The sequence below is a fragment of the Lissotriton helveticus genome, chromosome 2_2, assembly GCF_964261635.1.
Source record: "Lissotriton helveticus chromosome 2_2, aLisHel1.1, whole genome shotgun sequence".
Lineage (NCBI taxonomy): Eukaryota > Metazoa > Chordata > Amphibia > Caudata > Salamandridae > Lissotriton > Lissotriton helveticus.
The window spans coordinates 457,880,999-457,894,256 of NC_136060.1; the positions used below are offsets into that span (position 1 = coordinate 457,880,999).

Sequence of the window (13,258 nt, forward strand, 5' to 3'; positions counted from 1 at the left end):
TTCGGCTCCACAAATTTAGTAAGATTGCACGAAAACCTGGGAAATTATTAATGAAAAAGCTCACTTTGTCACCTCTTTTGCTGAAAGGAAAAAGGCTGGATTTTTGCTTGCAAATGTGCTTGCCATTGCAGAACTAATAGAGCAGCTTGAGACCAGTGCATCTGCTATCTTGTCACAGAATTTAATATCTAATTTTCAGCAAAATGTAGCCTCCAGGGATAGCAGCTTTGCCATGTCAAAGTTCCTTGAAAGTGTCGAAAAGCTGGGACAGCTGCTAAATGTCATCAATAGCCACTCTTGGAATCAGATAGTTTAAAAAGTACAACTGTGTAACAACAAATACTAACCTTTGTTTTAAGGTTAAAGCAGTTATTTAGGAGTTTCAACATTTTTATGAATGGATCGCGCACGGTCAAATTTTTCTCTGGTATAATGTGCACCGACAAATCCGCCTTTCAATAATCTGAATTTGAGCAAATTATCTTTAATTGGGAATTACTAAATTACATGTCACAGGCTTGAATTCAACAACACAGCCTTGTCGTGCCACTGAACTGCATTAAATGAAAAGGACTATGCTTTACTAGCATAGGCCCGGTCTGATGTTTGAAATAATGAAGGTTAAATTCCTCTAGAGCAACTTATGGAGAGCTAAGCTGCAACAATACCAGTTGCACCCATACATTTCCCACCTGAAAAAGTGTAAAAATGTGCTACACGTGGCAGTGTTTCTCTTCTTGGACTGCAATGAGGTTCTTCCCACGTGAAGTTCAAGGGCATTCAGGGGTTCACACAGGTGTGCCAGGTTCACTAGTCCTAGCATGCCACTGGAAACCGGATTTCAACAGTATGTAGAAACAAAAACAAGAACTGCCCGAAAGTGTTGTCTGTACAAACACACTTTCTTCGAAAAGCTCCAGTGAACCACCAATAGAAGTACCGGGGAGGGCGCGTATAAACTCCTTTCCAGAGCTCGCCCACCTCTTTCTAAACATATTGAAAGCAAATCTTAGACAAATAAACCACCAATCCAAATCACTGCATGTTGAAGGATGTTTGTCATCACAACGCATGCTATTACTATGCATGCCTTTACAACGCAGGTTTTACAGCTCAGGTTTTACAGCTCAGGTTTTACAGCTCAGGTTTTACAGCTCAGGTTTTACAGCGCAAGTCGTTACAACGACTTGCGTTGGGGGGCGCTGGATAGTGGAATAGTTTAATTTACTATTCCAACTCCAGTCCCCGTGGATAGTAGGGAAGGTTTTGGATAGTAAATTAAACTATTCCCTATCCTACAGCGCCCTCCAGCGCAAGTCGTTGTAATGACTTGCGTTGTAAATCCTGCGTTGTAATGGTAGTGCGTCGTAAAAGTTGCGTAGTGATGGATGTTTCCCATGTTGAATGCAACAGCTTGCAAGTTAAACCTAAAAAGGCTGAAGAGATCCTAAAATATACAGCTTTCTAGACAGAAGAAATGTTCTGAAAGTCTTACTTCAAAAATTAATACCTAAAATGTCTAACTTTGTTTTGCACGGTAGGGGCTGGTTTAGAGTTTGACAAACTGAGAAGTCTTTGATCGGAGTACCCTGTCCACCAAACTCAGTCTGTCCACCTCAATTAGAGACGGTTTCTCATTGGCTCAGTCTATGAAAACCGAACTCACACTGCACAACAGAGTTGGGGTAGTTAGATTGAAGCCATCAAACTGCACACTTAATTTCTTGGTTTCTTTGTACTGTTCAGCACTGCACGGGGACCGAAAAGAAACAACCTAGGAATAACCCACACACGCGGAAGTCAAGAGTTTTTTTTCCAGAAACAAATTTCCAAAGCAGGAGTTAGTATCTGAAAAAGAATAAAGTTCGAAGTTTGGTCATCAAAACAGACAGTAGCCGTTCACCAAACATTTTGTGCCTTGAAAAGAACCGCAGTGAGGGCATTTTCTTTCAAGGTACGTAAATGACTGTTCGGTCAGCGGTCAAGTACATCTGATATATGCACGGTGGACTCCATGTCCTCTGCCATCCTGGCAGATGATACTCTATCCTTCACATATAAAATTGGGCCACTAGTGTAGAACCACTTTAAAGGGTGGCCTCAAGTTTCTGGTATTGACATGTGCTTAGTGAGAGTTTAAAAGAGGTGTTGCAGTTACACTGCTTTTTTCCACAAAATAAAGCTTTGACACTATTCTTTGATCATTTTACAATACACCTCTGGTTTGTAGGTTGTGGACATGAGCATTCCCTTCGGATGTATGTCAGTACCACGCGATCTTATAGATCGCGGTACTTTACAAGGCGGTTTCTACAATGCAAGACGTTACAACGACTTGCATTGGAGGGCGCGGATTATTATAATTTTATATTCCAACACCAGCCCACGTAACAGTAGGGAAGGTGTTGGAATATAAAATTACAATATTCCTTAACCAACAGCGCCATCCAGCGCAAGTCGTAGTAACGACTTGCGTTGTAATGGAAGCGTGGTAAAGGTAGTGCGGTGTAAACACCGTGTTGTAAACAATGTTTCCCATTCCCTTCCTATATACAACACCCTACATTTAAGTAAACGGCCCAGGACGACATCAATGTCTTGTGCCGACAGGTACTGCCCTTGCCCAACTGTTTGGGTTGAACGCATTTAAGCGATCACATCACAGGACTCTGGGAACTTGGAACCTCAATATTGAGACTAACAGGACAATCTCATCAGGTAACCATCTGTTACACGGATAAGATCATCACAGAAGAGAAAAGCCACAAGGAATGTAGACAGGGAATTTGCAGGCATGTGATCCTTTTAGGGTGCCTTAGGCACGTCTTAAGGTTATCTGTTAAGGCTGCTCTGCCACTGGAGAGTACATTTCCCCATTCACCGATTGTGACTTTGCTGCTCTGTCGGTTGCCTCTTCGTCCCGAATCCAGCAAAATGAGCTCTTCAAAAAGTACATAACACTCCTTCACCTGCTGGCACCCAGCCTCACCTAGGCCTACATCAATCTCAGCGGTGGTAATATTACCCTAATCCAGATACATCGAGGTGACTAACAGATGGAGGGCCAGATCCACCCACATTTTCAGGATTACGACATTCATGTCAATTACACACAATTAATCTTGTTAGGAGTTCTTTCATCAGTCCAGGCTTATTCATGAAATCAAAAATGGAGCCGTACCATAACACACCCTGGGTAGTCCTGGGACGTATGAAAACGAGATGAACACACCAGACACCCCCATTATTCTGGCACAGTTTATGTGCACTTGCACATCCACCAAGTAAAGAAAAAGGCAATGAGGGATCCAGCAAAGGTCTGTACTTGTGGTCACTGAACTTCAGTAGTGCCCCGGCCTTAAGGCAAAGAGACATAGTAAAGACAAAAAGAGGAGTACTTATTTCGGAAACGCCTCTTGTTGGGGCTATGGATGTCCATATACATGCGGATAGTTGTATTAAAAAAGACACACGATATGACCGAACGGAGGGGAATCCACTATTTATAAAATCAGTATTGAAGTTATCAGAAGACTCTGTAGAAGGCGATAAAGAACTTGGAGCTCATGCAGAACTTTGGATACCTTTAATTTGACCATCATCTGCATAATAATTATAGTGCCCTGAAGAAGCCCTGGTCTGGGGCGAAACGAGTTGGTTGCATCTGTATGTATTGAAACCTTCAAGTTTGCAAAGAAAAAGAAGAAACTGAAAAATTCAATGAATAAAAAAAAAAAAAAAAGGACGTTCAAGCTAAACTAGAGGCTATTGACTAACTTGTCAAACTTATTACAAACATTGTTTTTTACTGAACGGATTTGACTGTGGTTGTGTTGACGCTCAACGAGTCAAAAACCAGACCCACTTGTGAAAGGCTGCCTTCCATCTAGTGGGGAAACACACATCATTGACAAATCTGCTCAGCTCAAAGTACTTGAAAAGACCTAAATAATTGTATTTCTAATTGTTCCAACTCTGTTCATTCACATTAACAGTTGCCTCGATCACAGAAGCGTTAAGATCTACTGTTTTTCGCAAAAATTTTGAACAATGCCAAGTTAACCATTAGATGAATTGAGTCACTAGCTTTTGAAACAAAGTTCATGATATGATCCTTCTCCTGTCACTCCAGCAGCTCCTGTCACTCCATAGCTATAATATGAAGATTTCCAAGGGCATCACATAAACTCAGGTTATTGAATGCATTGGTACCTATTGGAAAGATCAGCAGGAGGATTGCCTGTGACCTTCCGCCAGTGGTTTATGGGATATTAAGTCTGTCCAGTTCCGCACAAATGTGCATTAACAAGAACCATTCTGTCTAGTAGCTAATACTATTAAGAACAGCGCCCCAGATTATTAACAATTAGTTTCCACTCAGTTTTTCACAACTTTGCCCTCCCACAAAACAAGCAAAAAAAATACATGACAGATGGATATATAAGAGGTTTAGAAATCAGGCCCACCTCGTTGTAGAGATCACTAAATTCTTCAACCAGATCTTTTGGGATCCTCTGGCCACCATTGGTAAGATAGTGAGCAACTCCATTCTTGGAGTAAAGGCTGATGCGACCAGTACTTCTCTCTCCATCAGTTGTCTCTTCAAGTAAGCCATTGTCTTCTGCTAGATGATAGATGGGGTTGCCATTCGAACCATGGATCCACGTAGCTCCCAGTTCAAAAGTCGCGTGATCTAACAAAAGATATCAACGGTCAATACAAAACACTCAGCGTTACAATATGGCATCTATTGAGGTGGATAAGGGCATTCTATGACTATGAGATAATGTACATCAAGTTACTTTTTTTTTACACTTTTGATCATCATGCGGTTACATTTAGCGCTTTGAGCATTCTTTTTAAAGATACTGCTAGATTTAGTGATTGGGACAGATTTGTCACTTGTCACACGTCAAACGGGGGATCGTGAACAAGGTCTATAGGAAGTGATTAGAGTACATCTCCATGTTAATGTAAACCAAACAAAGCATATAGACTGAGAGCACAGCGTCAGCAATCTCCATCCAGTCAGGGGTAATAAATTACCAGAGATGTGTTTATTTCTATTTTATTTTTTGCATTTTAAGCATTTCCAATGGTCATGTATGGACTTCTGGTACATGAATACAAGTGATGAAAACAGACATGTTTTACCTATGAGCATGATCAAAGAGTTCAGGAATTTTTAACAAATCTCTCAAGACAGAGTGAACGACTTCCACAAAGACAAAGTGACGTTGCTCATGCCACAGGGACGCACACCAAACCTCGAGAACAATCTGTAAATACCTTGATAAACTCGTAGCTAAAAATGAATCGGGTTAAACACATGTGCGCTTCCATCACTAACCAGCCGGCAAAAAGCTCACTAGATTGAACAGATAAAAGAACCTTGTATAGTGTAGTCATAAAATGGACCTGCCAGAATATACTTCCGGTATGGAGAACTTAGGAAAGGTGTGACAGGTGGGGCTACACATGTCATGTGTGGCATCTTGTATTGCAAAGCTTAGTTCTCAACCAGCAATATCTTAAGGGGTTCTGGGGTAGGCTTTGGTTGTTTGAGCACAAGGAGTGGTCAGCGATGGAGTATTGTAAACTGCTGCAGAGGAGGGGGGGGTCTTATTTGGCAGCATTGTTGGAAAGCACTTTATGTGCAAAGGATTGTTCAAGGCATTCGTGACTCTAGCATGACTGGGAGTAGATAGACCTGAATGAGGAACAGGGTGTTCTATTCTTTTTGCAGTCATTGGTCTAGCACTGATGCTGTGACCTCTTTGGTACCGGAGATTGGATATTGTGGTTGGTCAACTTACAAATGGATCACACAAAGGAACATTTAATAAGTCACTAATCAACTATCAACGAAAATAACTTGTTATAGAGAGTTACTTGCAGCACATTTGTCGTTTCTAAACTCTGTCAATAAAAGTTATTATCCACTTTAATGACACTTCAATGATAGATGCACACATCTGCTTTGTCGCCAATCCAACGTGTGAAGTTGACATCGCCACATATCACCTAAATTATAATTACAGAATAAGAATTATCATCCTAACTGTTGGGCAGGGGCTGACTTTTGATTATCGAATTAGGTTCTTTGGAATGCACTTCTTAGCTTCTATGCTGTGACTGATTTCCACTTTAGAAGGCCATCTGAATAGAAGAAGAGGTCAGGCATTTTCAGAGAAGATTGGCATTTTCAGGGTTTCTTAGGCAAACATAAAATCACAGGACATGCATGAGTTGCTCTTCTCTCCACATATGCCGAACATGTTCTTAGGGGTAGCCCGGTTGAAGCAATTCACTCAATTCACTGTATGAAAGGAAATCATTCCCGCAATACTTGTACCACTACTAAATCTAATTTTAATACAGTCTTTATATCTCCAAATAATGAGAAACCATACATTGTACCAGACAGATCATCAGCCTAGTAAATTCCTTCGCCCTTGGTGAAATCATTCTGTAGGTCCTCAAACATGCGATCGTCTCCCGTATCCTGAAAGACCACACATTGGATCCAGACAATCCTTCCAAGTATAGGTGCATCTCCGGTTTACATTGTGCAGTTAAGGCACTCAAAACATAAGCCATGCGCAAACTGTTTGTCTACCTAGAGACAAGTGGTCACCTCAATGACTTTCACTCAGGCTTCAAATTCCATCAGGCTACAAAGATCACTCTTCAGAAAAATCATGGAAATACTAGTTGGCTTGAATGTAAAGGGTCAATCCTGTGAATTGATCATGTTGGAGCGCTCAGGTGCCTTCAAAACCATCAATCGCCCCGTACTAATAGGAAGATTGCCCACTTTGACCAACACAGTTCAATATCTACATGGACAGCCCTCACTGTCATCTTATACTCCTAAGATATGTAATGAATGATATGTAAGTGGATGACACACGATTTTTAAATCCCTGCACTGCAAAAGCCCCAAGTTCATAGACAATCTGATAGTCAGGCACACCCCTACCCGCAACTTACGTTCAGTCCACCTTTCACTTCTCCACACTCCCCCCTTTAGACGTAAGCACACGGGAGGCTGCAGATTTGCCACACTTGCTCCTCGTCTCTGGAACTCCTGCCCCCTTGATATCCGAGCTTGTCCGGACCTCATGAAATTCAGAAGAGCACTTAAAACTTGGCTCTTTCAGCAAGCTTACAACTAAGGTCCTCTCCAGCCACGCACCCTGTCTCTTCTATAGCGCCAAGAAACCAATCGGTGAAAGTGCGGTCTACAAATCATTTTTAACATAACACAATGCTCCACTTTAAGATTGTTGGTGTGGCTAGAAACGTCAATCGCCTGTTACAGATCCACTAATGAATGCAGAACAACGGTCTCTACCTCAATAGGGACATAACTGCAATCATACTCTTTAGCCCCATCGCACTACCAGACCTTCTGTTTATCTTTGCCTGAGGAAATGAGCTATTCCTTGATCCACCTGGATAAAATGCATAATTGGGAGTGCTCTTAGACAGTGATCAAGTATTTACAACCTCCCAAAAAGTGCAGGCTCCATCATCTTTGTCTTGTAAAATATGTCCCGTTGTTGCTCCACTGCTCAGAGAAAATTGTGCTGATCTTTGCCTTGGTCATGTCCTGACCGGCTTATTGTATTAACTTCTAAACATGCATCCCTCCTAAAAATCCAGAGAGCCCACTTTTTTGGGTTTGAAACAACACCACCACATCAGACCACAACTACATAAGATGACCCTTTTTCATCAACAAACGAACTCGCTTAGCTGTGTGTCCCATACCATATCAACCAGAAGCGCCATGTCTACCAAGCAGATGTTTCCCGACTACCAGATCTGCTATATAAAAGATGTGGAACATGATCTTTTCATGTTCGGTCTAGTCCTTGTGGAACTCTTTACGCCACCTTGCTACATGTTGCCAAGCTCAGAAAGTGCTTAAAGACTTGCCTCTTCTGCCCGGCATTTAGTTAATCCAAACCTCTTCCTTTCATGCACCTATTGACCACCCTAGCTGTGACTACAGATTTGCACGCCTTCACCCCACTGGCTCTCAGAAGCTTGTTTTTTTTAAGGTTTTGTTGCCTCTTGGGATAGAATCCATGTTGGGCTCTCCCAGTATGCTCCTCTTACCGGATGGAATACCATATTCTTAAAAACCTGGCTCTCATCACTGGGTTTCACATAACACTATCCAGTGACCTATATGTTTATAAGTGCTCACTCTAAAGTGGTTTGAGGCCACCATTCTTGTTTAGCAGTGGGTTACAAAGATATAAAATAGATAAATACTAATAAATATTTGCTTATTGGGATTAAAAGTCTGTTCAAGCTCAATTTTCAGTGTGTGTTAAACAGAAATTGTTTTACATTATTACCATACACATGCTGGATAGCATATTTCTAGAGGCTGTTTGGGCCCAAAGTATTTTGGAAAACTTGACTCCCTTTATGGTTCAAAGATTCTCGCTGACTGGAGTCAAAGCGGTCTGTGGACATTGTACTTGGCTGTGCTTTGTAAGTGAATCATACTGAATCGTGACAGATACAGTGTGTAGTAATAGATTATACTGGATAGTTGCCACATAGATTTTTTTATGGATATACTTGAAGCGTATGTATATGTGCATGTCCAAGGACTTTGTTGTTTGTTTCATTTATGAATACTGGTAGGGCACACACTAAAGCAAGAACCTTTTGGGAATGGGTATTTATGCAGCTTTTCCCTGCTATCTAGGAAACGGACGAGACGCGATTCTGCGCTCCGAGCCACTGAGCTCCTCGAGCCTATTCGGCAACAACCGTAACTGCTCCCTGAACCAAGCACCCCCGTGTAAGGCTGTTCGTCCAGGATCAACCTCTTAAACGGATCCATCCTGTTACTATGCGCACCCCGTTGCCGACATTGGAACTGGAACCCCCCTGAGGATATTGAATTATATGACTGGCAGTGCCCATCCTTTCGCTCTGCCTGGAGAGGCATCGCTGTAATATATCAGGCATTGCAATTTTCTTAGTCCTGATGATGATCCCCTCACCCTAAGAGCGTGGGATCGAAACGCCATCGACTTTAATAAGTACCACTCCTGCTTACATTGAATTTAGTGGTGGTTACTGTTGTTGGTTAGCTTGCTTGACTTAATGACCATACCAAGCAACCACTGCTCTCTTGTTGCCTGTTTAAACCTAGTATGTTATGTACTTGTTTTCTCCTCCATGTAAACTTTTTCCTCCCCCACGTTGGATGCAGGATTGTTTCGTTTTGTCATTTCCACGCCGTTTTGTATTTTGTATGTACATTTTTCAATTAATACTTTATTAAATTCATTCTCCAGCTGGACATTGAACTTCTATAGCACCCATTGAGGTCTATATGTTATTCTTTTTCATATATTAGTGACTCAAGGACCATTGTTCTTAAAAATAGTCAATACCCAGGGTCCTTGCTTACTCATTGGGTTCCTTTGTCTCTGTAAAAACGCTTTTCCCCTGAAATGGCACCATAATGAAGGGGCAATGTTTTCAAGGAGTACACACAGCCAACTGGCTGGCTTTGCTGCACAAATAACCACGCGGCATTGCACATTTAACTCGATCTGATTTGAGAGTAGTTCCAACTGAGAAGCACAACTCACAGTAAACATTGGTCAAGCCTCTTCTGCTGCTGATCTACAAGCCATGGCAGTGGTTTCTGGGGACATGTGTAATGTTCTGACTTTTACATACGGAGTTAACCGCGTTATCTGCGACAACAGTACATTATCAGGTTTCAGAAAGCTAATATTTTATACTATATCCGTTTTTTAAACAAAGTCCAAAATGACAGACCCTTAACGGGAAACATGTCCGCTGTGCTCACCACAGCAGTGTTGCGGAACACGTCAACCCAATTAGATCACGTACACCCTCAAGCCCACCTTTACTACTGCAATTAGGAACCGTGGAAAACTAGGTCGCGGAAGCGCCTTCCGAAGAAAACTACTCAACGATGCGTTCAGATCGCACAGTCAAACGTGTGTGGTACTGCGGGCCATGAAACCAAAATGTAATTGCTCAAAACCCAAGTGAATTATTAACGAAGGGCTGGGATTTTAGCTCCTTACAAATGGCAGCTCAGTGTGCTATGTAATGAGGACCAATAGTTCTTCCAGAGGCTGTTTTAGACTCCCACTGTCTTGGAAGCAGTAAAGGGATAACACATCAGTCTTCTAACCCAAAGTTCAGTCAATGTCACACAACATCACATACTTAACTCCAGGCACTCTGATGAGCCTTATCCTATTTGATAGTAGTCATCTGATTTGATCTTATTTCTGGAAGCAATTGTAGATTTGATCTGAGGACCTCAGCATGGTTGCTTAGCCCACATATCTGTTTTACAAGAGAATCCATATTTAAAAAGGCAGCGCTTTGAGACGCCAGAATCAAGAAGGGAGCTAGGTTGCGAGAGTGATTTGCCTGAAGAAACTGCTCTTTAGGTGGAACTGCAAATTAAAATGACCTCTAGGTGCTTCCATGTTGGGGACAATCATTTTGTTTGGGGTTCATAAAAGATGATTGAAGATAAAAGATTATTCAAATGAGGTGGTTATGGTGAAAGGATGCGCGTTCCATAAAAAGGGTCTTTGAGCTAAGAATTCACCAAACTATGTAGCTCCATGGAGGGTCTTTGCTGATCAAAAACATCCAGAGTGGATTGGATTTTCGAGTCTTAGACAAGATGCTCTTTACTCCAAGCCTTTGTATCTGAGGCTCTCTTCGTGATTCAATTGGTATTTAGGTGCAGCAACAGCACCCAGGGAACTAACAATACTGCATGCTTGTCTGGTCACTAGTGTGTTTTTACCTGTCCCTCCTTTAGTTTTGTGGATGAGTGATCACCGCAGGTTGCTCCCTTTCTGTGCAGCACGACTCAGAATACCATGAAGCATAATATGTATAGACTGGGAAACTGGCTAATATTCATCTGTGTGCGGTCAGCATGAAATGTGAAGATATATACTTTTTAGCATCATTTACAAGAGAACAGAGAATAGTAGCTAATGATTGAAAAAGAAATATGAGAGGGCACTGAAGTAAAAGCAATAGAGACAAGTGGAATGGTAGAGTAAAGTTCAGAAAGACGGTGAATTAAATGTATTTGACCAATACTGATAAAGGTCTTTTTTTTTTTTTTTAGTCAAAGATTCATTAGGATCAAAGTGTTTTAAAGTTATCATGTTTAATAATAAATGCACAGAAGTGGCCTGATTTCCAAAATTTGATTTAAAAAGTTAGACAACTTCCAAATATCCATGTCAGGCGAGGTCAGCTTGTAATGCGTGTAGCCTAAAAATGGTCACCTGTTAAAACTAAATTCAAAACAATAATAGAAGGAAGGAAGGTTGGCAAAACAGTATCACTTACCTAGTTTCACGCTTTGGACTCTGCCTCCAATTCGGTCAGAAGCCTCGAGGATGGTTACATCCGTGAAACCGTTCTCCAGGAGGGTTTTCGTCGCCGAAAGGCCCGCGAGCCCAGCACCAATCACTACTATTCGAGGCTGCCGCTTTCTACGTAGGCCACTACTAAGAGGATCATCAGTGCTGTCTGAAGATATTTCACAACTTTGCATGCCGTCCAAGCTCTTTCTTTAAGGGATCTGTGAAGTGCAAGAAAACAAAAAGGAGGTCAAAGCAAGATCCTCAAATGTAATTTACATGATCTACTCAAAAGTATACAAGAGCAGACACAAGCGGCCGTATTACACAAAGTGCCCTGGGGACGGATGTATGACGTTACAACGCACACTTTTACAACGCATACCTTTTCAACGCATTTTTTACAACACAAAATCCATTACAACGCATTCCATTACAATGCATGCCATTACAATGAAACTTTTAAAACTACATTTACAACGCATTCCATTACAACGCATAACATTACATTGCATGTTTCGTAAGTATTGGATAGTGTAGGGGTAAAAATTACTATTCTAACTGCAGGGGGTGCAACAGTAGGGTAAGTGTTGGATAGTGTAGGGGTAAAAATTACTATTCTAACTCCAGGGGGTGCAACAGTAGGGTAAGTGTTGGATAGTGTAGGGGTAAAAATTACTATTCTAACTCCAGGGGGTGCAACAGTAGGGTAAGGGTTGGATAGTGTAGGGGTAAAAATTACTATTCTAACTCCAGGGGGTGCAACAGTAGGGTAAGTGTTGGATGGTAATGTTATGCGTTGTAATGACTGAGTTGTAATGGCATGCGTTGTAGTGATGTGCGTTGTAGTGTCATGCGTTGTAATGGATGTTGCGTTGTAAAAGTTTTGTTGTAATGGGAGTGCGTTGTAAAAGTTGCGTTGCAAAGGTTGTTTCCCTCTGGCGATGCAACAAGCGTGCGCGTCCACTTTATGAGCCCTCTCCCTTTTGGGCACTTTGGTATTTCAGAAGGGGCCGCAGATGCTTGTGCGACCCCTTCTGTAATACTGATTGCGCATGTGTGCCAGCGCTTTTGTGATAAAGAGCCTTCTCATTTGTGAGGGGACGTTGCCCCATGCAAACGAGGGAATCCCTTTACCTCTGCACCCACGCCATATTATGGATGCAGGCGCAAAGAAGCAGTTAGGAAGTGCACTGTTTGTGCACCCCCAGAAAGCGCAGGCGGGTTGTTGCATGCACAGTGAAACAAACAGAGCGGTTTGTAAAAATCTGCTCTGTAATTCACTTGAAAGCGCTGCTGCCAGGACAGCTCGAGTTTGCGGCTGCCCTAGGGCAGCGCACTCACCATAACAGGGCGCACTTTCCCTGTTTTTGCATGGCACGTCTTCTGAAAGGTGCACCACGGCGCAAACAGGGAAAGTGTGTCTTGCGATTAATATGGCCCCAGAAGTTTCTTCTATTTTTGACAACTCAACCAAGAGTCTGCAGATAAAAGCAACACCAAAAGTTTATATCATTTATTTAAATATTTGGATTGCTATAGAGATATCTCCACATGGGCAACTTGTATTACTTAGAATGACATCCAAGCCAGATTTCATGTTCATTCAATGGTAGCCTTTTGGTTTCCAACATTTACTCTCTTGGGCGCTTACATTACATTAACCATTGTGGCCAGAGCATCACAATGATGCTGGCTATAGAAATAAAGATCTGTACAAATACCCTTTTGTTGATAGTTTGAATCACGGAACGGTAAGTCTACCAACCGGCCCCACTAAATCGAAATGCTCTGCTTTTTTCACGAGCTTTTCATTTGCACATTTTTATTTTCAGGTGTGCTAA

General features: G+C 41.9%; 1 protein-coding gene across 2 annotated transcripts in view; it reads right to left on the bottom strand.

The window, feature by feature from the left end:
• SMOX (spermine oxidase) overlaps nt 1–13,258 on the bottom strand; it is a 127,114-nt gene that overhangs the window by 53,678 nt on the left and 60,178 nt on the right. For both annotated transcript variants that reach the window (XM_078678692.1, XM_078678691.1), the window contains exons 2-3: nt 11,401–11,635; nt 4,467–4,693 (exon numbers count right to left, since the gene is read on the bottom strand). In XM_078678692.1, the coding sequence (XP_078534818.1) occupies nt 4,467–4,693; nt 11,401–11,608 (435 nt within the window). In that variant the 5' untranslated portion in view covers nt 11,609–11,635. The remainder of the gene's footprint in view (nt 1–4,466; nt 4,694–11,400; nt 11,636–13,258) is intronic.